Source organism: Watersipora subatra, chromosome 5 (genome assembly GCF_963576615.1).
Source record: "Watersipora subatra chromosome 5, tzWatSuba1.1, whole genome shotgun sequence".
NCBI classification, from domain to species: domain Eukaryota; kingdom Metazoa; phylum Bryozoa; class Gymnolaemata; order Cheilostomatida; family Watersiporidae; genus Watersipora; species Watersipora subatra.
Genome location: NC_088712.1, coordinates 21,542,836 through 21,568,647, shown reverse-complemented (window position 1 = coordinate 21,568,647; position 25,812 = coordinate 21,542,836). Strand labels below are relative to the sequence as shown.

The following is a 25,812-nucleotide window of genomic DNA, read 5'->3' as shown; positions in this document are numbered from 1 at the left end:
AATAAAAAAGTAATTAATTAATTTTTTTTACATTAAAACCTAATTTTTTTTAATGGAAAAAAATAATACATAACATTATCATTTTTACATTAAAAAAATGAAAAAAAGTTTTCTTTTTTTCGCTGGAATATTAATTTTGCTGAAAGTTTATTCCTTCAACGAGTAGCTGCTACAGTGAGGTGTTCTTGCTGTGAAATGTTTCGTCCAAAAAGAGCTGAGGGTGGGTGTGTGGAAAGTAATTTCAGATAAATGCATGCTTATTGTAGACAAGCATCAAGCAATTGCCAGCACTAAAGATATCATTTCGCGTATGTTTTGCAGGTCGTGTACTTCACAGCGCTTTTCCCATATGCCGTTCTCATCATACTGTTCTTTCGAGGTGTCACCCTGCCTGGAGCTGGAGCTGGAATCAAGTTTTATGTGACACCTCAGTGGCATTACCTTACAAAAGCTACAGTGAGTATATACAAGTATTATGTGATACCTCAGTGGTATTATCTTACAAAAGCTACAGTGAGTATATACAAGTATTATGTGATACCTCAGTGGTATTACCTTACAAAAGCTACAGTGAGTATATACAAGTATTATGTGATACCTAAGTGGTATTACCTTACAAAAGCTACAGTGAGTATATACAAGTATTATGTGATACCTCAGTGGTATTATCTTACAAAAGCTACAGTGAGTGTATACAAGTATTATGTGATACCTCAGTGGTATTACCTTACAAAAGCTACAGTGAGTATATACAAGTATTATGTGATACCTCAGTGGTATTATCTTACTACTTTAGTCTCTCACTTATTGCTGTCGACAGCGCTGACAGTGAAAACTGAAAAAAATTGAGTGCATCATCTTCACTCACTATTCATATACATATCACCCCGCCAAGGTTTATAAGTTGTGAAACAATAAAAGTCTGCCTTACAAATATTTGATTTGCTGCATTGTTCTTCCTAATTACTATGATGTAAACTGGCTTGCTTTTTCATTCCTTTTGATCCAGCCAGAACAATTCATTTGAATGACCTTCACCTATGTAGCCTTATAAACCACTAGCTTCATGTAGTCATGCACTAGCTGTTTCCTAAATTCAGTTGTTAACTTAATGGGATTTGTAGGCTAATAGTTCTATTTTCATTTGAACTTTTGTTGAGTTTGTGTTGAACCTCGACTTTTCAACTTCCACATTAAGAACAATGGAGATTCAATCATCAAGAGATGAACAGTCACAGACGAATGTCTTGATATTCTCCATCCCTTCTTTTCAATATATGAAAGTTTCTAGTTAGACATTACAATGTCTCAAGCCAGCAGTTGGAATCCATGTAACTTGCTATTGTTTTTCTGTCAATGTTCTATTAATTAATAGGGTGCACCCTATTTCCTTAATTTACGGTGCTTCTTATACAAAAATGCATTTTATTGGCCGTCCTAATTCGCTAATCTTTTAAGTTTATTACAGCCTGTGGAATTATAAGTGGCCTGGTTAATACACCCCTTTGTAATTTCATATGATGCGAACTATTTTTTCATTTTTGAATCTCACTACGTCAGAGAGCGCAAAGGATAATAATTAAAATGACAGCATTCAAGTTCATCGCTGACTAGATAGTAAACTAAACAAGTCAAAATCCTTAGTGATCATTTTATAGCCGTTCAACTTGCCTCCATCCAACTAGGTAATCTATCATAAAGATGGTTATTTCTGCAGTAATTTAAGGCTTTTCAGGAGTCACCTTCTCAATTAGGAACCTTCTCAAATAAGGACCTTCTCAATTAAGAACCATCTCAATTAAAAAAACTTCGACTGACATCTCCGCACGCAGTGTGTTTTATTAATAAAACATTCATGTTCGCTGTTCTATAAAGAGTTATCTTCTCTTTACAAACAAATTACATGTACGATTGACTGCTGCCAGCTAACTATAAGTATTTTTCTAAACATGAAGAACTTAACAAAAAAGCTTTAATTTGAAATAACTTTCATCAATTTAATAATTATGCAATCAGTGACAATCATAAAAGTATTTGCATTCTGAAGAAAAATTCGTAAAAATACATTGATACACGCATATATCTATGTATTTACATAAGTAAATATTGCTGAGTGCCTAGGAGCTTGCACAACCTGTATGCCAATTTTAATTTTTAAAATTTTTGGTTTGGACAAGCTTTGGCATAATTTTCCATAATTTATAGCTGTCTTATACAAAAAAGTTGTTGGCTTCACTCCTAATATAAAATGAAAGAGGAAACAATTCTCAGTTCTGAGTCTTTGTAAGTTATTTAATACCTGTTTGCCAAATTACTACCTGAATTGCCCAAAAGTTTATTTTTCTATCCTAGGAAAGTTTAAATTTTAATCAGAAAGAAACATAATCTTATAACATAACATAATATGATATAATATTAATATAACATTAATTAATATTTATATGTTAATTAATGTTAATTATAATGTTAATTATAATGTTATGTTAACATATTAACATTATAATTAACATTATAATGTTAATTATATTGTTAATTATAATGTCAATCATAATGTTATATTAATATATTAACATTATAATGTTAATTATAATTAACATTATAATGTCAATTGTAATGTTAATTATAATTAACATTATAATGTCAATTATAATGTTATATTAACATATTAACATTATAATTAACATTATAATGTCAATTATAATGTTATATTAACATATTAACATTATAATGTTAATTATAATGTCAATTATAGTGTTATATTAACATATTAACATTATAATGTTAATTATAATGTCAATTACCGTACAGGATGAATTTATTCGCGGAGTTATATTTCGCGAAAATTGTCTTTTCATGCATATTCGGGGATGTATTTATTCGCGGCTGAAAACTGCCACTCTCTAGGAAAAGTTAACTCTATTACGTCTAGCAATAGAGTTAACATTACGCATGCGCGGCTGCGCGCATTGCGCGCAGTCGCGCAATGCGCGCAGCCGCGCGCATTGCGCGGCTGCGCAATGCGCGCGGCTTTCTATTTAGCTTACAACTACGGGTGGATCGTACTAAGCTATAAATTCTTTGTTGCGTTCAGAAGTTTTCACGAATATTCACAGATTTGGAGGCCTTTGATGAACCAACAATTTGTGGTAAGTAATGAGTTTTTCACATTTACTAAATTAGTTGAATCTTACTTTGGTTCTTCGGTAAAACGCAATATTCATGTTTTCCATCCCTACCAATTCATTATTTGTTTTAGTGTGAGAGAGAGATTTTTCATCATACACGGAAGAACAATGATTGCAAGGGTGGTGTATGTCATTTTTAGAAGATCACGAATCATTCAGGGAAGTATGAAAATTCAGATAGAAGTGACCGCAGCTACTTACGAGGAGAATATATCTGATTTAAAAAAAGAGCAAAAACGCCTTTACGAGCACAAATCTTTGGCCAGCCGGCAGAACTTTGCAATAGTAAGCTACGAGGAGAATTTTGATGATAACTTCCTTACCAGCCATGTAGTAGCAAGAGAATCGTCTTTAACATCTACCCAAGACAGTAACAGCGATGTAGAGGTGCTATTACTAAAATAACTAGTCGGAGAGCGCCATTACACGCTGGTATTCACTTATCAAGAGTCTCAGTTTAATTTTTTTGCTCTAGACAACCGCAATATAGACTAAACTGTTTATATTTACTCCATTCATCGTTTGTAAAATTTTATTTGTACACTCAAGTTTGTAATAAATTATAATATATCTATACATTAAATAAAATACATAATTTAATCATGATTGCTGCAGCGATATCAAGGAGTTGTTGTCAATGAAGGGGTCTAGGTTGACTGGTTGCTTCTCTGCCAATATTCCTGCCTTGATGAATATTACTACTTGTCTCTAGTTTTCGTAATCGGAGTAGGTTGTTTTATTCTCAATCTGCAGTAAACACAAAAAAGAAAAAAATCTTAACAAGTGTCAAGGAAGTACAAAAACAATAGCTGAAGTATTTAATGAAAGCGATCAGTTTTTAAACAAAAGAATTAACTAATGCAGTTAATAATGGAAAAACGTATCTGCACAGCACATCAAATACATACCATAATGTCCAGATCAGAATCATAATCGTCCTCAACTTCGGTATTCGAGATTGATGGAGTTGATTTCAATGTATAAAGACTAGGAGAGCTTTTTTGCGATGATGAAGCCATGCCGAACTACTTATAAAAACCTTGAATAATTTTGTAAAGTTTGCTGCAATGGCAATAAAACTCAGAACCCCGGCAATGATTTTAAAGAAGTTTTGGAACTCGGCTACGTTTAGTACTGCCTAGTGGCTATTTTCGCTATGACGCCATTCTGCCTATCTTGTGACAACCTTGAATAATTTTGTAAATAAATGTGATGCATTGGCAATGGTGTTAGCTCAAAGCCTAGGCAATGATTTTAAAAATGTTTTGGAACTCACCTACGTTTAGTAGTTATATTAAAAACTAGCCTAGCGACTAGTTTTCAATTTGATGCAGTAGTTATTCTCCCTTGTGATAAAAAATAAAACTAATTATTCACGGAATTTAATAATTCGCGGAGTTTACTGCTCGCGAAATCGCGAATTTTTATATCCATCGGATATTTTCATCCTGTACGGTATAATGTTATATTAACATATTAACATTATAATTAACATTATAATGTCAATTATAATGTTATATTAACATATTAACATTATACTGTTAATTATAATGTCAATTATAATGTTATATTAACATATTAACATTATAATGTTAATTATAATGTCAATTATAATGTTATATTAACATATTAACATTATACTGTTAATTATAATGTCAATTATAATGTTATATTAACATATTAACATTATAATGTTAATTATAATGTCAATTATAGTGTTATATTAACATATTGTAATATAACATAATTTTATTATTTAGCTCGACTACTGCACTCTAATTTGTGTCTAGTTGATGTCTCCATTTCTAATGTACACTAATTGAACGAGCCAGTCAAACTCCAGAAGATGCTTTCTGTACATGAATAAATTGCATGAGTAAATGGTTATTACATGAAGAACTAGTCTCAGATCCACAAAAACATGAGTTACAATTCAGTTGGCAATTCACAGCCTTAGCGATTATAAAACCTATTTGCAGGTCTGGAGGGATGCCGCTGGACAGATATTCTTTTCGCTTGCCGTCTGCTGGGGAGGTCTGATCGCTCTCGCCAGTTACAATAGGTTCAGAAACAACATGTTCAAGTGAGTAACATTCTAGTAACCCATGTTTAAACCTTGCGCCTTACTGAAGATTTAGTGAAAAATCGGCGTTGGATTCAACTTCGAGCTGTTTTTTTAGATTTATTGACTTTTTAACCATTTTAAACCTGACAGCCAGTATTCCGACATTCACATAGCTCTGTTTCCAAGTACCAGCGCAAACAAATTAACTTAATCTCTACATAGAGCGTTAGATCAGAAATGTTCCTTGCATTTTTTAGCATTTTAGAATATTTTTAACCACTCCTTTCATTATTATAGCAATTTTAGTGAGACGATATCACGAAAAATTTTGATACAACTCGGGTGTTCGATACGATAGATGATAATGATGCAGATGAACAGCCTTGAGGTTAGCCTAGAATATAGCCTAATCTATATAATTGATAGTGTGTGATATCAATGATATGCAGCCCCCCAAGGATAGGCAACGGCTATCATATGGGCGGGGTTTAATGATCGTGCTCTGTTAGGATTGTGCTAGCCTGGGTTTCGGAGCATACACAATTCCCGCGGGGCGGTCGCGTTGCATTGTTAGGTTTTAGAAAACACGAATCGCTGTTCTCGTGTCATTAGCTCATTCAGTCAGTAGGCCCTGCAATTCACAATAGCAAACCTTGAATTTCTACAATGTAGGGGTAACACCCAACTAAAAAAATAGATCCATGGAAAATAAAACATTTCAAATATTCTACTTTTACTAATTTTGAAATTGGTAGGTGTCATAGTATATGCTTAAAGTTAAATATAATTTACCAAAAATCACTCAAACAACGGCCTTTTTTTCTAGTTTCTGATTAATATTTAGCCACCCAAAATATAAAATGACAAAGTCTTTCATCGATGTCACATTGTTTTACCTGACCAATAAGATGGGACAGCAGGCAAAGCTGTGGAATGTAGTTTTCATATTCAAAATCTAAACATAAAACCGATTTTGGGCTATTTTACGATTGCGACTATTAATATCGTGAATACTTGTGAATGGCATCTGACTGATCATAACTGTGACAATATTGGGCAATTATATTTATTTGACGACAAAATGAAACCAAGAGATCAGTAAAATAACCACTATTGTTCATAATATTTGTAAATTTACAAGGGGCTTTATTCAGCATATTTGTTTGTTCGGGTGCCGTGTTCGGGTTCATCCCAAATGAGCTCGATCATTAAGCCCCGTCCACATGATGACCATCGCCTATCCTTGTGGGGCTGTATATCATTGATGATACTAACTATGGTTTTGCTGGTGAATGAGTCAGAAAACTATGATGAACATGTGCTCGATTGATATGATAATACTGCAAGCATTCCCAGTATCTGTTAAAATCGTATGAATTTCGATTGCTTAGCCCCAAAAAAATGTTAAAAAAATTTTTTGTCGGTGTCGTTTGCAGTGTTTTGTTAAACTTATTGTCCACTGTTTTGCCAAATGTCATTTGATTATGAACAGATAGAGATCTAGTCTATATAAGCTTCAAAATGTCCTACTTTTTGGTAAATTGCCAAGAGATTCTGACACACATTGACAAGGATGTCCAGAGTTCAAAGGATTAATAGTTAAATTTTTATTCATAACTATTCTTATTGATTGCTCCGCCTCAAGATGCAGCAAATGTAATGGTTTCAACTTTTACAAGTGATTACTAATATGTGTTAAATCACTATCAATGATATGATTCCTTCTGGCGATTACTCCCATTTTACCTGCGTCTGGCACCTTCCTCATCTTCATCTAGAAATTATGATGAAATTGACAACAAACAGGATCATAACACTTGAGTTTGTCAGTCTACGAAGGTTCTCCCCAAAACTATTACAGTGAAACTCGGATAACTCGCCTTCGGTTAACTCGAACACATGGTTAACTCGAATGGATTTGTTTGGTCCGTTCCCACGCAATGATAAATTGCTTTAAATAACTCGACCTTAACTTCGTTAACTCAAACAGTTTTTTGCCCAACGGCTACCGAGACGGTTTTTATCGCTTTGAAATATCACTTTATTTCAAGCCATAGAGATAAACATCAACTTTTAGTAGTTCTTAGGCGTCACTATTACCACTATTGTCAAAATATTTTTATTGACGACTTTTCTAAAGGTTTGCAAAAAATCAAATTTTACCAAAAATCTGCTTGGGGATTTCGAAAACAAGGAGAAGCGAGGTAACCTTCAGATAAGCTTGAAGAAAAATCAGCAAAATTGGTTTTTGTTAAAACGCTCAAAAGAAAAATGTGTCTTTTTTCTGAGCGTTTTAATCACGATCAAGTTTTGCCAATTTTAATCTGAAAACGTCCTGGCAGTCACATCACTTAAAACAAACAAACAAATCTCAAGTAATAGGAATATATTTATACTTTCTCATAAAAATTGTTAAAACATTACATGAGAGGCCCCTTAACTTGCAACGAGCAATCAATGCTTTTGATTTATTTATAGTTTGTATATGTACTGATAAATACATACGCTTGTGACAGTGTTCTCATAACTTGAACACTCTGATAGCTCGAACACTTTCTCTCGGTCCGTGAAGGTCGAGTTAGCCGAGTCTCACTGTAATTTCTAAAGCAAGTGTTTTGAAGGGCAAAGGTTTCTCCCTAGAACTGTTAGTTGCTAGAGTGTTGGATTCACAGGGCAAAGGTTTCTCCCTAGAACTGTTAGTTGCTACAGTGTTGGATTCACAGTGCAGCAAGTTTCTCCTTAGAACTGTTAGTTATTACATGCACGTACTCTGTAGCCCAGGATGATGTTATACACAATGAATTTTTCTAATCCTGGGTTTGTATCATCTACCAATGGTTTTTATTTATGTGGAATAACAATGATTACGTATTAAATTGATGTTCTAAATGTTTTAGGCCGCATACATTCCAAACCGGTTCAAAACCCCACTCAGTAATTTATTACCAGTGGATGTTTGTTTCACTGTTCCTCAAGGATATATCACTCCACCATATTCGCTTTGTCAATTAATAGCATACTTTCTGTGTTGGCAGGGATACATTGATAGTGGCTTTGGGTAACTGCACTACTTCCATATTTGCTGGGTTCGTCATCTACTCATACATTGGGAACCTTTCTCATGTTACCAAAACACCTGTTGATGAAGTTTCCAAAGATGGTATGCTTCTCTCTTATTTGCTTGGTTTGCTTCCTCTAGACCCCCCACCCACTCTCTCCGTCTTGCAGTATCTATGGCTACATCCTGATTCAATAATGATTTTGAATGGAAAGATGAATCGTAAAAATTTGTTATTTTAGCCTGTTAACTTTTTCGCTACCGTAAGCCGATGTATCGGCTTATCAATAGGGTTTCACTTTTCTTTATGAAGCCTACATATTAGATAGACCAATCAAATTTTGTTTCCAATGAAACAACCTTGTTGCCAATCACATGCAGCTAATTGAAAATCTTTTTGCTAAGCAATTCCATTTCTAATCATTTTTCAAAGCAGGAAAATCAGATCGCCATCGACATGGCAATAAAAAATTCACCCGGTTCGTTCAATGCAAAGGACGAGTCAGAAATTTTGCAAAAGTGAGATTCACTAAACAATTTTATAGTTTTCTTGTAGAAAATTTCGTTTTGAATAAAATACACTTTACAGTAAAAAAATATCTGCATGGATTTTTGAGATATTGCATAAATACTAGCGGTATATCGAATTTCTGAAAACCCGTTTGAATTTATTTGGTCAGAATTGCGATTTTAGCACAGTAACGAATGAGTATGGATCTATACAGGGTTATACCATATTATGATATTGACATCATTTGACTTCCATTTATAGCAAAACAAACTTGACACATTGGAGATTACCAAAAACTCTTACTGTTCTTCCATTGAATGTCATATTAACCTTAGTCATTTTCAGCCAGGCACCACTCCCGGACAAGTGTCACTTTCAAGCAGTTGCCATTCCCAAGCAGGTGTCATTATTAGACAGTTGCCACTTTCAAGCAGGTATAAATTCAGGCAGCTGCCATTCTCAAGCAGGGGTGACGTTTAGACAGTTGCCACTTTCAAGCAGGTGTAGCTTTTAGGCATTTTCAGGCATTAGCTAAAACGTACACATGTGCAGAGATGTCAAACCTCCTCAGTGATTTCGTTTGGATGTAAAATGCAAGCTGTAAGTGTCTCTGGGAGTGAGTCCAGACTCAGTGTATTCTCTTGCAGGGGCCGGGCTTGCTTTTGTCATCTACCCAATGGCAGTCCTCAATTTACCAGGGTCACCCATCTGGGCCATCCTATTCTTCTTCATGCTCATCACTCTTGGCCTTGACACCCAATTCACTCTCATCGAAACCATCACCACTACCATCTTTGATGCATTCCCGCAGCTGATTGGTCGAAAACACTGGGTGATCATTGCCACCTGCTTCACATTTCTCTTGCCAGGTAGGTGTCAGTCAGTCGAGGTACTAGAGTACAAGTACATAAAGAGGATGTAATACAAGAACATTATAAACTTTATAAAATAATATCTTTTCACATTAGTGTGATCCACATTAAAAACAATGTTAGATTTGTCTCCCTTGGTATGCTCTTTTCGTGAAGGCGCGTTCAAGTGCTGTCAGATACGCGCTTTACTGTTGCCTACACAATATAAGTATACATGTATATGTATAGCAAAAAGTTAAAACGAAAATTCCATATAAGCTTAAATACAGAAAAATTAAAAAAGATATTTTTTTAAACATAATTTGGAAAAAATTCTTTTACCGTACTTTTTGGACTATAAACCGCACCCCTATATTAGCCGCACCTGCTTTATTTTCCAAAAAACGATAATAAAACAATACATAAGCCGCACCTTTGCATAGGCCGCAGAACTCAGGACGGTGCTTTGTAACACGGCAGCAACTTTGCTGTTTATACGGAACAGTGCCTAACGGCATTGTTTTGTATTAACCGACGCTTTTTAACCTAGTGCCTAATGGAACTGTACCGTTAGGCATTGTTTCGTATTTTCTTTCACCGCTAGAGGTGCACTAACCAAAGATTCTGGTTAATGGGCCCTAGCGATGAAAGAAAAAGCCACAGAATTGCCGCATCCTTATATAAGCCGCATGGCTCAAATCGTCAGAAAAAAGTAGCGACTAATAGTCCGAAAAGTACAGTACTTTAAACAAGTTTCAGACTTGTTTAAAGTCGAGATGAGACAAATTTATCACATCTCAAGTTGAGAAACAACTTGAGATGTGATAAATTTGTCTGATTTTGTCCGATTTTGTTTCTAATAGCAATGTAGTAGATGAATTCATGTTTATGCAATGGATACTGAACAATATAGCTAAAACCACCCACAATTGTATCAATAGAAACTAACATTTGGTTATCCTAAACGAGGTTCTACAAAAATCTCAGGTCGGTAACGGTAGGAACACACGACGTAAAATCTAAACTAACTTTAGAGATTGTTTGCTATTTTCTAGTTTTATTTTTCACCAATCTCCTCTTTTTTACAAACTCTGATGTTTCGGGAATCCTTATATTCATATGCTTGGCTGCTATGGTGTTATAATTATTATATGTTGGAGGTCTATGTGATCGCTGAAAAGGCAAAGCATATGATTTACTCATTGATTCATCAGTGCACAACATATTTTTCATCTTTAGGGTGTTAGTAGTTGTAACAGCTCATACATAGTCAATGACACTAAATTCTTCAAGTCACCTGCTGACATTCTCTGAGGTTTTGATCAAAATACTAATTTGCTGATAAATACTAAAGATTTTGATATTGACCGTTTAGATTTCCACTGAACAAGCAGCTAAAATTTATATATATAAATATATATGTATAATATATATTATATATATATTATTATATATTATTATTGTATATAATTATTATTATTTTATGTATACTATTATAGTACATATATATTATTATATATTATTGTTATATATATATTATTATATATATAATTATATATATATATATAAATGTAGTTATATATATAATAATACATATAATAATATATATATAATAATATATATATATATATATATACTAGCTGTGCCACTCGGCGTTGCCCGTGTAATAGAAGAGTATTTGGACAGAAAATTGATTTGTATTTAACATATAACAACATTTGCCATTCTAACTTTCAAACTACATATCATGAGAAAAAATATCATCGTCTTATAAACAATGAGAAGTAGTGAGAGTTTTGCTACCCTAAGACACTTATATTTGCTAGTATTTAGTTTCGTGAGTAGCATACAGAGTAAAATTTCGCAGCAACTTACTTTCGCAGCTCTGATGAGTGCGAAAATATAGTGATGTGAAAATAAATGCAGTGGAACAAACATAATTAGATTCCTCAGGTTCAGTTCACCGATAAAAAAAATTCAATTTGCGACTAGTTTGTAATTGTAAACCACAGGTAGAATGGTGTGGGCAAGGTCGATAAAACAATTTGATCGCTTGCTGCCATTTGTTTCGTGGACTATCAACAGGCCCGTATTCTCTGGGGCGGCTGGCCGGCTGAGCCACCCCAACTTTTTGGGAATTTTTTACGGCTAATTACAGTTCAACTCGGATAACTCGCCCTCGGATAAAATGTAACATTTCATCTCAAACACAAGGTTAACTCGAACGGATTTGTTTGGTCAGTTCCAACGCAATGATAAATTGCTTCAGATAACTCGACCTCAACATCATTTATTGGAAAAGTTATTTGCCCAACGGCTATGGACACGATTTTTATCGCTGTAGAATATCACTTCATTCCAAGCCATAGAGACAAACATCAACTTTTAGTAGTTCTTAGGCGTCATTATTATCATCATCAGCGGCAAAATATTCGTGTTAACGACTTTTATGAAGGTTTGCAAAAGATAAAGTTTTATCAATCACCTGCTTGGCCATGTCCCATCGAAAGCATAAAAACCTCCGAATAAACTTAAAATAAAATCTGCAAAATTGATCTTTGTTAAAACGCTCAAAAGAAAAAGATGTCTTTTTTCTTAGCGTTTTAACTGCGGTCATAACTAGTCGCCTAACATTAGCCACCCCAACTTGCAACCAGTGAATACAGGCCTGACTATCAATGAACAAAGCTATTTAATTACGCGTTTTCGCTCGTTCGTTAGGATAGTTTAGTTTCGCACATGAAATTTTCGCGAAAGGATGACTCCGCAAAAACGCGAATGTTAGATGAGGCTAATAATGTACATAAATGTCCTAGGGTATTAGCCAGTTTGATAATGTGAGCGAACAGCTTCTCGTGACGTTATGCTATGACCTGCGTCATAGTAAAGCAGTTAGGTAGTGCTCTGATATACTGACTTATTTTGGCAGGTGTGCAATTCAACATATGTGGTCTAGTGGGCTAGGCATAAGACCGGTGAATGCTGAGGTCTGAAATCAAACCCTCTTCGGTATGGAATAGTTATTCCAAAATTTTACGATCCATAGCCAGATTTCCGACATACAGACGGATTTTGAGAAATATATAGATATATATATATATTATATATAGATATGTTATATATAATAATATATGTATATATATAATTTTCAGTTTTTGTCTGTCATTCACCTGCCAAGTTATAGCGATAAAGTTTTAGGAACGAAAAAACCAGAATATTTCAACTCAAAACCTCCAGGCTTGCACACTGGCAAGCCAACCCAGTAGACTACAGTCCAACTGGCCATACATATTAATAATATTGCACATGTTCATTACATCGGGTTAAACCGTTTGGTTAATAAGCTGGTTAATAAGTTTGGTTAATAATGTTTAATAAGCTGGCTTCTGACATATAGTAAAGATTTTACTAGCTTAAGTTACTAGCTTACCAGGTAAGTTACTCAAATTCATTGGGTAATTATTGTGCAATGCCTGGCATTCAGTTAGTTTAATGTATTTTAAATGTCATTCAAATTTCTGATATCTTTACGCGGCAAATAAAAATAAAAATGTCACAGCTATCATGTGCTATCATATATTTTATTTCAAACAATTCAGTCCTGAATTAATCTTTTTTCAAGTCTATTTCTTGTTTGAAAAGCAATGAATCACATCTTGTTTGAAAGTTGGCTAGAAAGATCGATATCATCCAATTTCAGTTGCAGTAAAATTGTAATAGTTCCAAAGTTGTAGTCTGACTTGGTAAGAGACTCGATCAGAGGACAACTTTAAAACATTCTGTGCAGCTCACACATTTATTGGTTTTGTTTGGAGTTGTGTCATCTTGCACTAATGCTATAAGTTGTGAAATTTTTGTGTTTGATTGTTTCGGTAAGTGTCATAATAAATATAGCTGTTTCTACTGCATTAGGTTTTTGTTCTTAAAACTATTAAAGGTTGACTTGCAACAAAAATCACATTACAGCTATTTGTGTTTTTATCATGTCTGTTGATTTTTTTGCAAAGTCGAGTAATACGTGTATAGGAGGGGTGCTTTAACAGACCTAAAATCATAGGTTTCACTAGTAAGCCTTAGTTGCCAGATTAACGTAAATGAAAGCACACCATTTTATTATTTTGCAACTTGCAACAAAAATCACATTACAGTTATTTGGTATCATAAGATTCGCCATGTCTTACTCTGTTGTGTTGTAGGTGCAAAATATGTGGAAATGTGATTACAAGCTCTTAAAAGCTAAAAAACAAACAGTTAATCGCAGCCACAAGACCGCCGTAGTTTGGATTCCCTTTCCAAAACGGCTCAAATGGGACGTAGTTGTTACAGGATGGTTTTTGTTTACACTTTCATGCAACCTCATTCGTCGAAATATTTTTACAAATTTACTTCACGCATTCAATAAAACCATGTCTATTGTTTTTGCGCGTCTGTTTTATCATCATTGTAACGCTGTCACTTTTAGCACTGATATCTTATAACTTACCGTAAAAATTCGTTAAACTTTTTAACCTTAGCTTGAAGGAGTACATATCATTGTCTGATAATTATGACGAGCCTGTTGGTCACCTGTGACAGTCGAAAAGTGCTGCAAAAATTATTTGCGAAGTATTGGGTTACATGATCAGATTACGACTTGACGATTAGATAATGCCGAAACAAAACTTAAAGTAGCGAGCATCTATATTTGATACGGGGCCTTCGGTAAAATCTGAAATGTTTGTCATAAACAAGTGCTACGATAAGTTTTATATTGAGCTTTGTATTGGCCTTTCGATTCACCTGAGAACATCACGTGACAAGACGATAACCAAACTGTAATGACTACGTCAGATAAATAAAGAGATTTCAATCTGCGGTGGCTTTTCGTTTTTGAGCTTTTAAGAGCTTGTAATCACATTCCCACATATTTTGCACTTATAACACAACAGAGTAAAACATGGTGAACCTTTTGATACCAAATAACTGTAATGTGAATTTTGTTGCAAGTCAACCTTTAATAGTTTTAATAATAAAAACCTAAAACAGTAAAAACCGCTATATTTATTACGACACTTACCGAAACAATCAAACACAAAAATTTCACAACTTATAGCATTAGCGCAAAATGGCACAACTCCAAATAAAACCAAATTGTTCAAAATCCATAACAGATTACAAGACTAGATGTACGCTGATTACCTCAGCAAATTTGCGTATCTATTATCTACCATCGATAACCCATTCAGCCTTGACCTTCTATATCATTGATAACCAATGAGACTATCAGAGTAAAGCTTAGTTTCTCTAAAGATTTATTTACATGTAAAAAGTAGTCAGTACAAAGTGAGTGGGTACATAGCTTTAGTAAGTTTAGCCAAGTTGCGGGCATGTGCTTCTTTGCCACACTGATTACAAGGCACTCATGCAAATTTAAGGCAAGTTGTCACCTGTAGGAGGGCGTTAACCATAGAGACAAAATATGTTCAGTTACAAGTTTGATTTCAGGACTCATCTATGTCACGCAAGGAGGAAATTATGTGCTCAAAATGGTGGACAAGTATGCTTCAGGCTGGAATGTGCTGATAGTGTGTCTTACAGAGACATTTGCTATTTCATATGTCTATGGCTATGACAGATTCGCCAAGGTCTGCATGCACAGAGTTCTCCACTATCTTTAAGTGTTGTCGACTATTATATGACTCAAACTATTGAATAACTCAAACTATTGTATAACTCAAACTATCGTATAACTCAAACTATTATATAACTCAAACTATTGTATAACTCAAACTATTGTATAACTCAAACTATTATATAACTCAAATTATTATATAACTCAAACTCTTGTATAACTCAAACTATTGCGCAACTCAAACTATTGCGCAACTCAAACTATTGTATAACTCAAACTATTATTTAACTCAAACTATTGTATAACTCAAACTATTATATAACTCAAACTATTATATAACTCAAACTATTATATAACTCAAACTCTTGTATAACTCAAAATATTGCGCAACTCAAACTATTGTATAACTCAAACTATTATATAACTCAAACTATTATATAATTCTAACTATTGTATAACTCAAACTATTATATAACTGAAACTATTATATAACTTAAACTATTGTACAACTCAAACTATTGTATAACTCAAACTATTATATAACTGAAACTATTATATAATTCAAACTATTGTATAACTCAAACTATTGTATAACTCAAACTACTGTATAACTGAAACTATTATATAACTTAAACTATTGTATAACTCAAACTATTATATAACTGAAACTATTGCATAACTCAAACTATTGTATAACTCAAACTATTATATAACTCAAATTATTATATAACTCAAACTATTATATAACTCAAACTCTTGTATAACTCAAAATATTGCGCAACTCAAACTATTGTATAACTCAAACTATTATATAACTGAAACTATTATATAATTCAAACTATTGTACAACTCAAACTATTGTATAACTCAAACTACTGTATAACTGAAACTATTATATAACTTAAACTATTGTATAACTCAAACTATTATATAACTGAAACTATTGCATAACTCAAACTATTGTATAACCCAAACTATTGTACGACTCAAACTATTGTATAACTCAAATTATCGTAGAACTCTAACTACTGTATACATCAAACTATTATATAACTCATATATTATAATGAATTGGAGCAATCATATATCCAAACTGTTAAAAGACTTTAGACCTTATGCTGGGTTGTTTTTTCGAATGTCCCAGTACTTCTCTAGGGATGTTTTGCTAATTATGTACAATTCCTTCATCAATTCCAAACTCTCGTATTGTGTTGAGGCATGGGGAAATGCTCCAGACTGCTACTTAAACATAATTAAAGTTTTTCAAAACCGTTTACTCAGAATAATTAATAAGAAAGCTTATTTTTCTGCTAATCCGCTGTTCAACCTAAATAGAATTTTAACTATTAAAAAGTTATACAAATACAAAGTACTTATAAAAGCACACAACACATTTTATGAAACAAACCAAAACAGGACAATAACACATTTAACTACTCGTCAAACACACATAAACCTAAAAATATCTGTTTAAATCAAAAGCTGATCAATGTTGTTTGGATTATCAAGAGTCATTGCTATGGATTCTACCAAAGGTTACACATCGTAAAATTGTAAATGCTAATTCTTTCAAAAATGAATTTAAGTGCTACCTCAGACAGCCAGACTTGACTAAACTAATTAGACAGATTTCTGCTGACTCTACTTTCAGGTTCCGCATCTTGATTAGCCTTGCTATTGCGCACAGGGACCTCATCATCACCTTCCCTGGAGTGACAATTTTTTTCTATTTCTCTTGTCCTTTTATACTGTGAGAAACACTCTTCATATTATTTTTGTGGTTATATTATAGATGAAAATAAACAAACAAACAAACTATTGTATAACTCAAACTACTACATAACTCAAACTATTGTACAGCTCAAACTATTATATAACTAAAGCTATTATATATATTAACTAAACGTAGCCCCAACCATCTTTATTCTAGGATGTAAACATCATGATTGGACGAAAGCCACCACTGTTCTGGAAGTTTTGCCTCATGGGAGGGAGTCAGAGCATCATTCTGGTGTGTAGTTTTATAGTATATTTGATGCTTCAGTTATTTCAAGTTTTCGCTACATTTTCTTTGCATCATTTATGTCAGAGTTTAATATCAGAATTGGGTTGGCAAGAATCATCTTGTAAATTCAGTTATCTCTACATAGAAAGCTTTTGAAACAAGACATAAAATTTAGTAAATGTTTGTTTTAACAAACGATGTGATTGTCAACATACAATTTCCAAAATTTACAATTTGTTTGAAATTGTTTTTTTACACCTGTGATACAGAGTGATAAGTCATGTTAGTTGAAGTCATAAAGTTAAAGAGGTTGTTTTAATACCTAACAGTCGGATTACTGCAGCCAGGAGTTTAGTTATCTTATACATGTATATCAGTAAACCGGGCTCCTCCAAGTGCTGTCTTTTTTGTAATTATTGCCGACTTGACAAAAATGAGTTTTCTGCTTGTTAAAACTGCTACTATAGGGACTCACCTCTACATTGGTAGAAAAATACATCAGAGGCTCTTCTAAAATTGTTTTAAACATGTCACTTGTGTCTTATTGGCTAATTATCTATCACTCGTGTCTCATTGGTTACTTACGTATCACTCGTGTCTCATTGGTTACTTATGTATCACTCGTGTCGTATTGGCTAATTATGTAACACTCGTGTCTTATGGGTTAATAATGTATCACTCGTATCTCATTGGTTAATAATGTATCACTCGTGTCTTATTGGATAATTATGTAACACTCGTGTCTTATTGGTTAATTATGTAGCACTCGTATCTCATTGGCTAATTATGTTAGCATTGAGGGCGCCTGTTTGAAGGTTTTTGGAGGAAACAAGACAGTTATTATGGCAACTGTTTTGCTGTTACCAAAATTATGAAAGGATCTTCGTATGTCCTTCAACTAGTTTGGGTTTTACTAAAAATGGCATGTGTATGTAAAGCATCCAACTAGGCAATGATTGAAGTACTGGCATGATGCCCCTTACTGAGTATCAATATCTAGAACAGTAGTCTAGAACCTAGATACGTAGAAGGTAGTCTAGAACATTCACCTGTGTAGACAAGGCTGAAACATATTGATGCTGATACCAAACCTGTTTGTTCTTCCAAGTCCAAAGGTGATCCAGCTTCCTGTTTCCTTACTGTCAACAGACTTATTCAGAGACTAATTTTTGGAACTATCTATTTTAGTTTGTGCTGATTTTCGACTGGGTAAACTTCGAGTCACTCTCCTATGGTAACTATACATTTCCCCTCTGGGCGAATCTGATTGGCTGGAGCATTTCTATTTATGTAGTGGCAGCCATTCCTATCGCAGCTGCGTACCAAGTCAAGATAACTCCCGGAGCTAATCTGAAGGAGAGAATTGTGCGTATTCATCGATTCATCTTTCACACTCGGAGTGTCTATAGGAAATGCATTGTTTGCTCTCTTATAATTAGTTTTTTTAAAGCTATTAAACTATCTAGAAGCTAGTAAAGCAAAAGTGGAGACGGCTATAAATTTGCATAATTCAGTGGGAAAATATAAAGCCAGTCTGAGAGTAAATTGGAGAGTTATCTTCACACTAGCCACTCATACCTTATTAATGTTATGATTAGTAAAGCTATGTTTACTGGTATAATTGTATATACAGTCAAACATGGATAACTCGAACTTCATGGGACCGAGCGAAAGTGTTCCAATTATCAGAGCGTTCAAGTTATCAGAGCACTGTCACAAGTCCATGTATTTACTTATTTATTAGTAGATACATGTACATATACAAACTATAATATAAATCAAAAGCACAAATGGCTTGTTTCAAATTAAATGCTTCTAATGTAAAGTTTAAAACGATTTTTATCAAAAAGTATAGAGATTTTTTTATCACTTGAGATTGGTTTGTTTTTTGAGGTGATGTTATTGCTAGGACGTTTTTTAGATTGACATTGGCAAAACTTGATCGTTGTTGAAATGTTCAAAAGAAAAGACATCTTTTTCTTTTGAGCGTTTTACCCACGATAAATTTTGCCGATTTTTCTTGAAGTTTATGCAAAGATTATTTCACTTTTAACTATGAGGTCAACAGAACACTATTTTCTCATGAAAACCTCAATAAATAATATTCACAAAAAAACTTTACCTTGCTTCCGAAGGGCGATCGCTAAGCGGATGTTTGGTATAAATCGAATTTCACCAAACCTTTAGAAAAGTCGTTGACAAAAATATTTTGCCGATGGTGGTAATAACGACGCTTATGAATTATGAAAAGTTGAGGTTTACCTCTATGGCTTGGAATAAAGTGATTTTCTCAAGCGATAACAACCGTTTCGGTAGCCGTTGGGCAAAAAACCGTTCGAGTTAACAGAGTTGAGGTCGGGTTATCTATAGCAATTTATCATTACGTGGGAACGGACCAAAGAAACCGTTCGAATTAACCATGTGTTCGAGCTATTCGTGGGCGAGTTATCCATGTTTGAGTGTATATTCAAACGTTTACTCCCCTTACAGAAAGCTGCATCTAAACCCAGCCGTGAGTGGGGTCCCGCTTTGCCAAGACATAGAATGTACGTCGATTATGTGAAAGATTGGCAGATTCATCCAATAAGAGACAGGGCATCAACAGTTTTTGGCGTGTCAGAGGTGAGTTGAGAATAGAAGCAGTATGTTAGATGCTAACTTGTTATATACCTTAGGACACTTATGTATTCGCGTCATCTAATTTTAGCATTTTCGCTGTGTCATCTTCTCGCGAAAATTTCATGAGCGAAACTAAACTATCTTAACAAACGAGCGAAAACGCGAAATTAAATAGCTTTGTTCATTGATATCCACAATAAAATTTTCATATTAGAAATGCAGGCAATTTTTGTCTGTGGTTGGGCTCAATGGGAAATTTCTAGTAAACTCATTATAGATACACCGACTGAGCAGCATGGCAAAGCAAATTAAGATGATATCAGTTTAGTCACCGAATTTGTAACTGATGAGGATGAAAGTCTGGTAGGTGAAGTCATAAAATTGAAGAATGATTATTGTAGTGATGAATTTTATTACCAACCAAAAAAAATATCAACCCTCACCAGGTCCAACCACATTATACAGTTTTGGTTGAGAACAGACACATTAAAGACAGTGCTGCTACTTTAATTATCTGTATAATCACAAAAATCTAAATATTGATTGGCTATACTGTCATCAACAACTAATTACCTGTTTTATGACTCGCGCGCGGTAGTTAATGAACTCACAGAAAAATGTTCGTTTTTAGATTTGAAATTCTCAAACAAAAATTTGAAATTGCTTTGTTGTTTTAGGCTGATTTCATAGAGAAATCTTCGGACAACACAGTCAATTTCATAAAACTCTTAAAGGCCATGGGTTATGTGGTCAACGAATAATAAAATCAGGTTACTACACTAAGAAAGTCCAAAAGTGCGTTTATGGCAGTGGCCCCTGGAAAACGCATAAATGCGTTTATGGCAGCGAAAGGGTTATACAGTTTTGGTTGTGAAGTTGGTTGTTACTGATCTATTTTCTTCTTCTTGGGATTCGAGTGTGAAAGTCACGGCGGGAGGTCCTAAACATCATTGATAGTCCAAGAAACAAATGGCAGCAAGTGATCAAATTGAACTATCGATCTCACCCACACATTTCAACCTGCGGTTTACAAAAACGAACTAGTCCCAATTTGAATTTGTTTTCTTATTAGCAAACTGAACTTGAGGAATGTAATCTGTTTTTCCACTGCATTTATTTTCACATCACTATATTTTCACACTCATCAGAACCGCGAAATTAAGTTGCAGCGACATTTTACTCTGTGTGCTACTCACGAAACTAAATATTAGCGAAATAAAAGTGTCCTAGGGTAGCTTCCCTTTTAGTCTTAAAATCAGCACTTTTGCTAAATTCATAATAATAATAAAATCAGGTTACTTGTTATATAGTCGTTTTTCATCTTTAGAAGTTTTTCCTACTTCATCAGTAAGCATGTACAGCTATGCTAGAGGAGATAACTCTCAAAATGCTTTGTTTCTTGATAGGCCAACACTAACCACTGCATAATACTGCGCTGGAATACTTATAGTTTTGCTTGATTTGCAATAGTCGATTTTACATTTCAATACTGTAGTTGTCAAGGGCCTGTGACCTATAAAAGGATATGTGACCTATAAAAGGGTATGTGACCTATAAACGGGTCTGTAACCTATATAAGGGTCTGTAACCTATATAAGGGTCTGTGACCTATATAAGGGTATGTGACCTATAAAAGGGTGTGTGACCTATGAAAGGATCTGTAACCTATATAAGGGTCTGTAACCTATACAAGGGTCTGTAACCTATACAAGGGTCTGTGACCTTTATAACTATGTATAACCTATATAAGGGTCTGTGACCTATATAACTCATCTGATGAATACATACTGTTGTAATGGGAGGAAACTACGTAGATGCGCAATATTGACCTTTATGAGAATTAAATGAGTGAACTGTCTTCGACAAAATATTTTAGATGACACGAAACTTGTAACAATACAAAATAGCATGAAGAATACAAAACATATCATTAGGGAAGGAAACAGGGATCTTCCAATGTGTTTTGAAACTCCGTACAAGATGACCAGAGCTATAAGCCTGTGGTTATTTTGTTCATGAAGAAAGCCTCAGTTTAGGCTAATTACTGGTTAGAGAAATTAGTTGCACAATTATTTTGTGGCAATACCCTTGGTACCTTGGGTAGGGGGTACTTGGGGCAGAGGGTACCTTGGGTAGGGGGTACTTGGGGTAGAGGGTACCTTGGGTACTATACCTTAGGGGATTGTAGCTTAGGAAATTGTACCTTTGGAAGTTGTACCTTTGGAAATTGTACCTTTGGAAGTTGTACCTTAAGGAAGTTGGATCTTTGGAAATTATATCTTTAGAAATTGTACCTTTCGTATCAAAAAAAAGGAAAATGGAGTTCAAAATACATTTTAAAACAAAGATTTTACCTTAAGATGAACTTTCTTGAAATTTTAATAGACTTTATCCGAAAGATATTTATTTAAAGAGCCCGTATTTTTCTATTATTTGCCTTTTTGTCTTATGTTTGAGGAACCTTGCTATTCCCGAATACCTTGCTATTCCAATATTAAAATTTAAAACAACTCGATTGCGGTTAAAACGAAAGTTTGATAGTTGCAAAGAAACAGACAGGATATAAACTTATAATGCTGTAACTTGAACACAATAGCTGATATCACCTAAAGCAGTGATACCAACTAGTGATGTCATTTTTCTTGAGTGGTTTAACTATGATCAAGTTTTATCAATTTTAATCTTGGAACATCCTGGCAGTCAGTTCACTTTTAAAATCAAAAACAATCGCAAATGATAGAAAAATACTTTTTTGTAGATTTTTGTGTAAGTCTGTCTTCAAGTAAAAATGGCTTGTGTGGTGACTTGGAGAATGATGATAAACAAAGAACTTGTGTACTTTAGCCAATCAGTGTCGTATAGTTTCACAGAGTCGCGTGACCAAGAGCCGGAAACAAAAACGCTTGATTCCAAACAATTCCGATCGACATACTGATCTCTAATGGAATATTCTTACCTCGCTCTCAACATCTCACTCTTTTGCATTTACTTTACTTTATTACAAAAAAATCACTGGTAGGTTCTTGTTGAGAATTTTGTCTTTTTTTAAATGGTGTATAATACAACAATCAATTTCAGAGCGACTGCCAATGGGAGTAATTTTTGTTGGTTAGTGTTGCGGCCTCACCGTTATAACTTATATAAAACAATAGCGGGGGCGGCTTATTTGTTTGGAGCCGTGCGAGCTTCGATATGCGCATCCGTTAGCAGCGAAACTCTGTGAAGTTATACAGCTCTGTACTGGCAGAGTCATATAGCTTTAAAAAGTCTCGCGACCAAAACCGGAAACAAAAACGTCGGATTCCAAACAAACCGGATCGACATACTGATCTCTAATGGAATATTCATACCGTGCTCTCAATACCGCTCTTTTTTGCATTTACTTTACGTTTTTACAAAACCGTTATTAGCAGATTTTTGTAGGAAATTTTGTTTTCTTTCAAATGGTTCATGATACAACAATCAATTTTAAAGTTACTGCTAATGGGAGTAGTTTTTGTTGATTAATGTTGCGACCTCTCCATTATAACTTATATAAAAATAGTAGGCGTGGCCTGTTTGTTTGGAATCGAGCGAGCTCCCGTATACGCTTCTGTTAGCTGCAGGACTCTGTGAAACTATACGGCTCTGTAGCCAATCAGGAAATGAAGGTTATAACACTGACCTCTACCGAATATTTGACGCACTATATTTGTCCTAAGATGTCTTTGATTGCCCAACACTTATAACATAAACTGCCCATGTTTATACTGTCATTGGACAGCTTCACGCCAATTCCTTTTTACATTCAGATAGGCCAGAAGGTAGCGAGATCTTCAAAGGTGGCCCCTGAACTAGAAACAGGCCCAGTGAAGAGCAAAGTTAACACAGAGAGAAAACACTCAGAGCCTCTGGCGGCAGCGAAGAGTGCCATTGACCTTGAGAAGACCAGCAGCGCTCCTTTATAGCTTGTGTACCACGCGCATAGCAGTATGCATGTATGGGCGCCGAGATTCTCAAACCGCAACATTCATAAAACCCTGCCAAATGCGGGGTGTTGCCTGTGTGCACCCCTATTATTTACTGGTGTAGCCTGTGCTCTCACTAACACTCACGTAGCCTGTGCCTTCAATATACACTGATCTAGCCTGTGTTCTGCGCATAAACCAGGACTCTATATTTTATCATACCTTTAAATTTACTCAATGTACTCAATGTAATCTTCTGTTTATGCAAATGCCTTACTGAATCCAAACATCTGTTTTATTTGCAATAGGATTGTAAAAATCAATTTTTAACTACCAAAAATACATATAAAGTTTCCCACCTCTCCGAGTTAGCCTGTTAGATAAACCTGTTTTTCAAGGCTCGTTCTCATTTTCTGCTGATAAGCACTAGTGAAAATGCAGGTTTTTAAAGATTCAGAGTTGTCTGCACCATTGATGGATACATACAGTAGAATCCCAGGATACAGTTGTTTCAGGTAACGATGAGGAATATGATGTTTTTTCAGCCTCTTGATAGTTTTTTCTCTCCTTAGAGTGTGACCAAAATTATTAAGATATCAACACATCATTTTCCAAAATGTTCCCACAAATCCTTGAGGGCAATATGAAACACTATCTGAGTTAAGTGAAGAATTAGCAAATTGTTGCATCAATTTTTATCTCGTGTGAATGTTTTTAAATCGTTAATTAAATTGTTAGTGTTTAAATCAAACTTCAAATTGTTAGCTGTGAGTCTCAAAGTTGCTAGTGACGATAAAGGGAGAAGCAAAAATTGTTACCTGTGAAACCGATATGAAGTAATAAAAAGAATTCAACAAAGCGTGAAACAAAACAAACGTTAGTAGAACCCCAGGATACATTAATGTTTCAGGTTTGGTATCATAAGGTAACATCTACTCTTTCTGACGACGTTATGTTGGAAAAACCCTATGCAAAGAAGCCCGTTTTTGGCGACTGCTCAAAATATTTATGAAATGACCCACGGACCTATCATCAACACAATCTGTATGGGAATCTTTTCTGTATGTTTTGTGCGCTAAATCTAGCAAGGCATCCAAACCAACGACAACTTTTCTTATTTTTGCCCATGACCTTTTATGTAATTCAGTTTTTTGCCGTAAGGCGGAAAACTACCGCAAACCTGGGCTACAAAAAAAACCATCATAGTCCATATCACCACTTTAAAAAGTCATATACGAGGTCCACCATATCCCAGCGTTCTACTGTATTGCTGTCTGTGAAGGACAAGCGAGTGCAACATCACAACTCTACCAAATGAAGGTCAAGCTCAACTAAACCCTGTGTCATATAAATAAATTTTCAAAAGTTTTAGCGATTAGCAATTTTTATGAAATATTCCGGTTCTTCTACTGAATGCCGAGTGCAGTTGCCTTTTAATAGTTCAGCAGCAATATACTAACTAGCTTGTGTAGGTCTACTTCCTGCTATAGGGATTATATACTGGTTAATAGTGATGCAACTAACTAGCCTATCATGGGAACTATAACATTACAGTGGAACCCTATTTGCGAAATTAATTCATTACGGAAGCCGTTTAAAGAAAAGAAATTTTCGTAAGCAGAAACCGATCTTACCATATAAATGCCCCAATCCGTTCTAAGGCCCGACAAAACTCAGACTTACCCTTTGTATAAATTATAAATACCTGTAAAGGTTAAATTCCATAACAAATACATGTTAGAATTATATTATTACATAATAAACTACACATGCAAGAAAGAACAGATAAATAATGAATAAAAACCACTAACAGTACGTTCGTTGGTTTACCTTAGGTATTGGCTGCCTAGACGAGGCTAAGTGAAGACCGCAGGGGAGTGGGAGGACGGCAGTCAGAAGAGGGGGTGTTGTATTAGTCAGAATAAATGTTTTTAACAGTCTAAGTAAAAAGATTTATTTA

At 34.5% G+C, this 25,812-nt stretch overlaps 1 protein-coding gene across 1 annotated transcript in view; it reads left to right on the top strand.

Moving 5' to 3' along the window:
* Positions 1–23,852, top strand: part of LOC137397199 (sodium- and chloride-dependent glycine transporter 2-like) — a 44,965-nt gene extending 21,113 nt beyond the window's left edge. Inside the window, exons 8-16 of the mRNA XM_068083487.1 lie at positions 322–456; positions 5,165–5,268; positions 8,286–8,410; positions 9,467–9,688; positions 15,155–15,294; positions 17,212–17,292; positions 18,475–18,651; positions 19,777–19,908; positions 23,697–23,852. Of these exons, the coding sequence (XP_067939588.1) occupies positions 322–456; positions 5,165–5,268; positions 8,286–8,410; positions 9,467–9,688; positions 15,155–15,294; positions 17,212–17,292; positions 18,475–18,651; positions 19,777–19,908; positions 23,697–23,852 (1,272 nt within the window). The remainder of the gene's footprint in view (positions 1–321; positions 457–5,164; positions 5,269–8,285; positions 8,411–9,466; positions 9,689–15,154; positions 15,295–17,211; positions 17,293–18,474; positions 18,652–19,776; positions 19,909–23,696) is intronic.
* Positions 23,853–25,812: the final 1,960 nt, after the last annotated feature.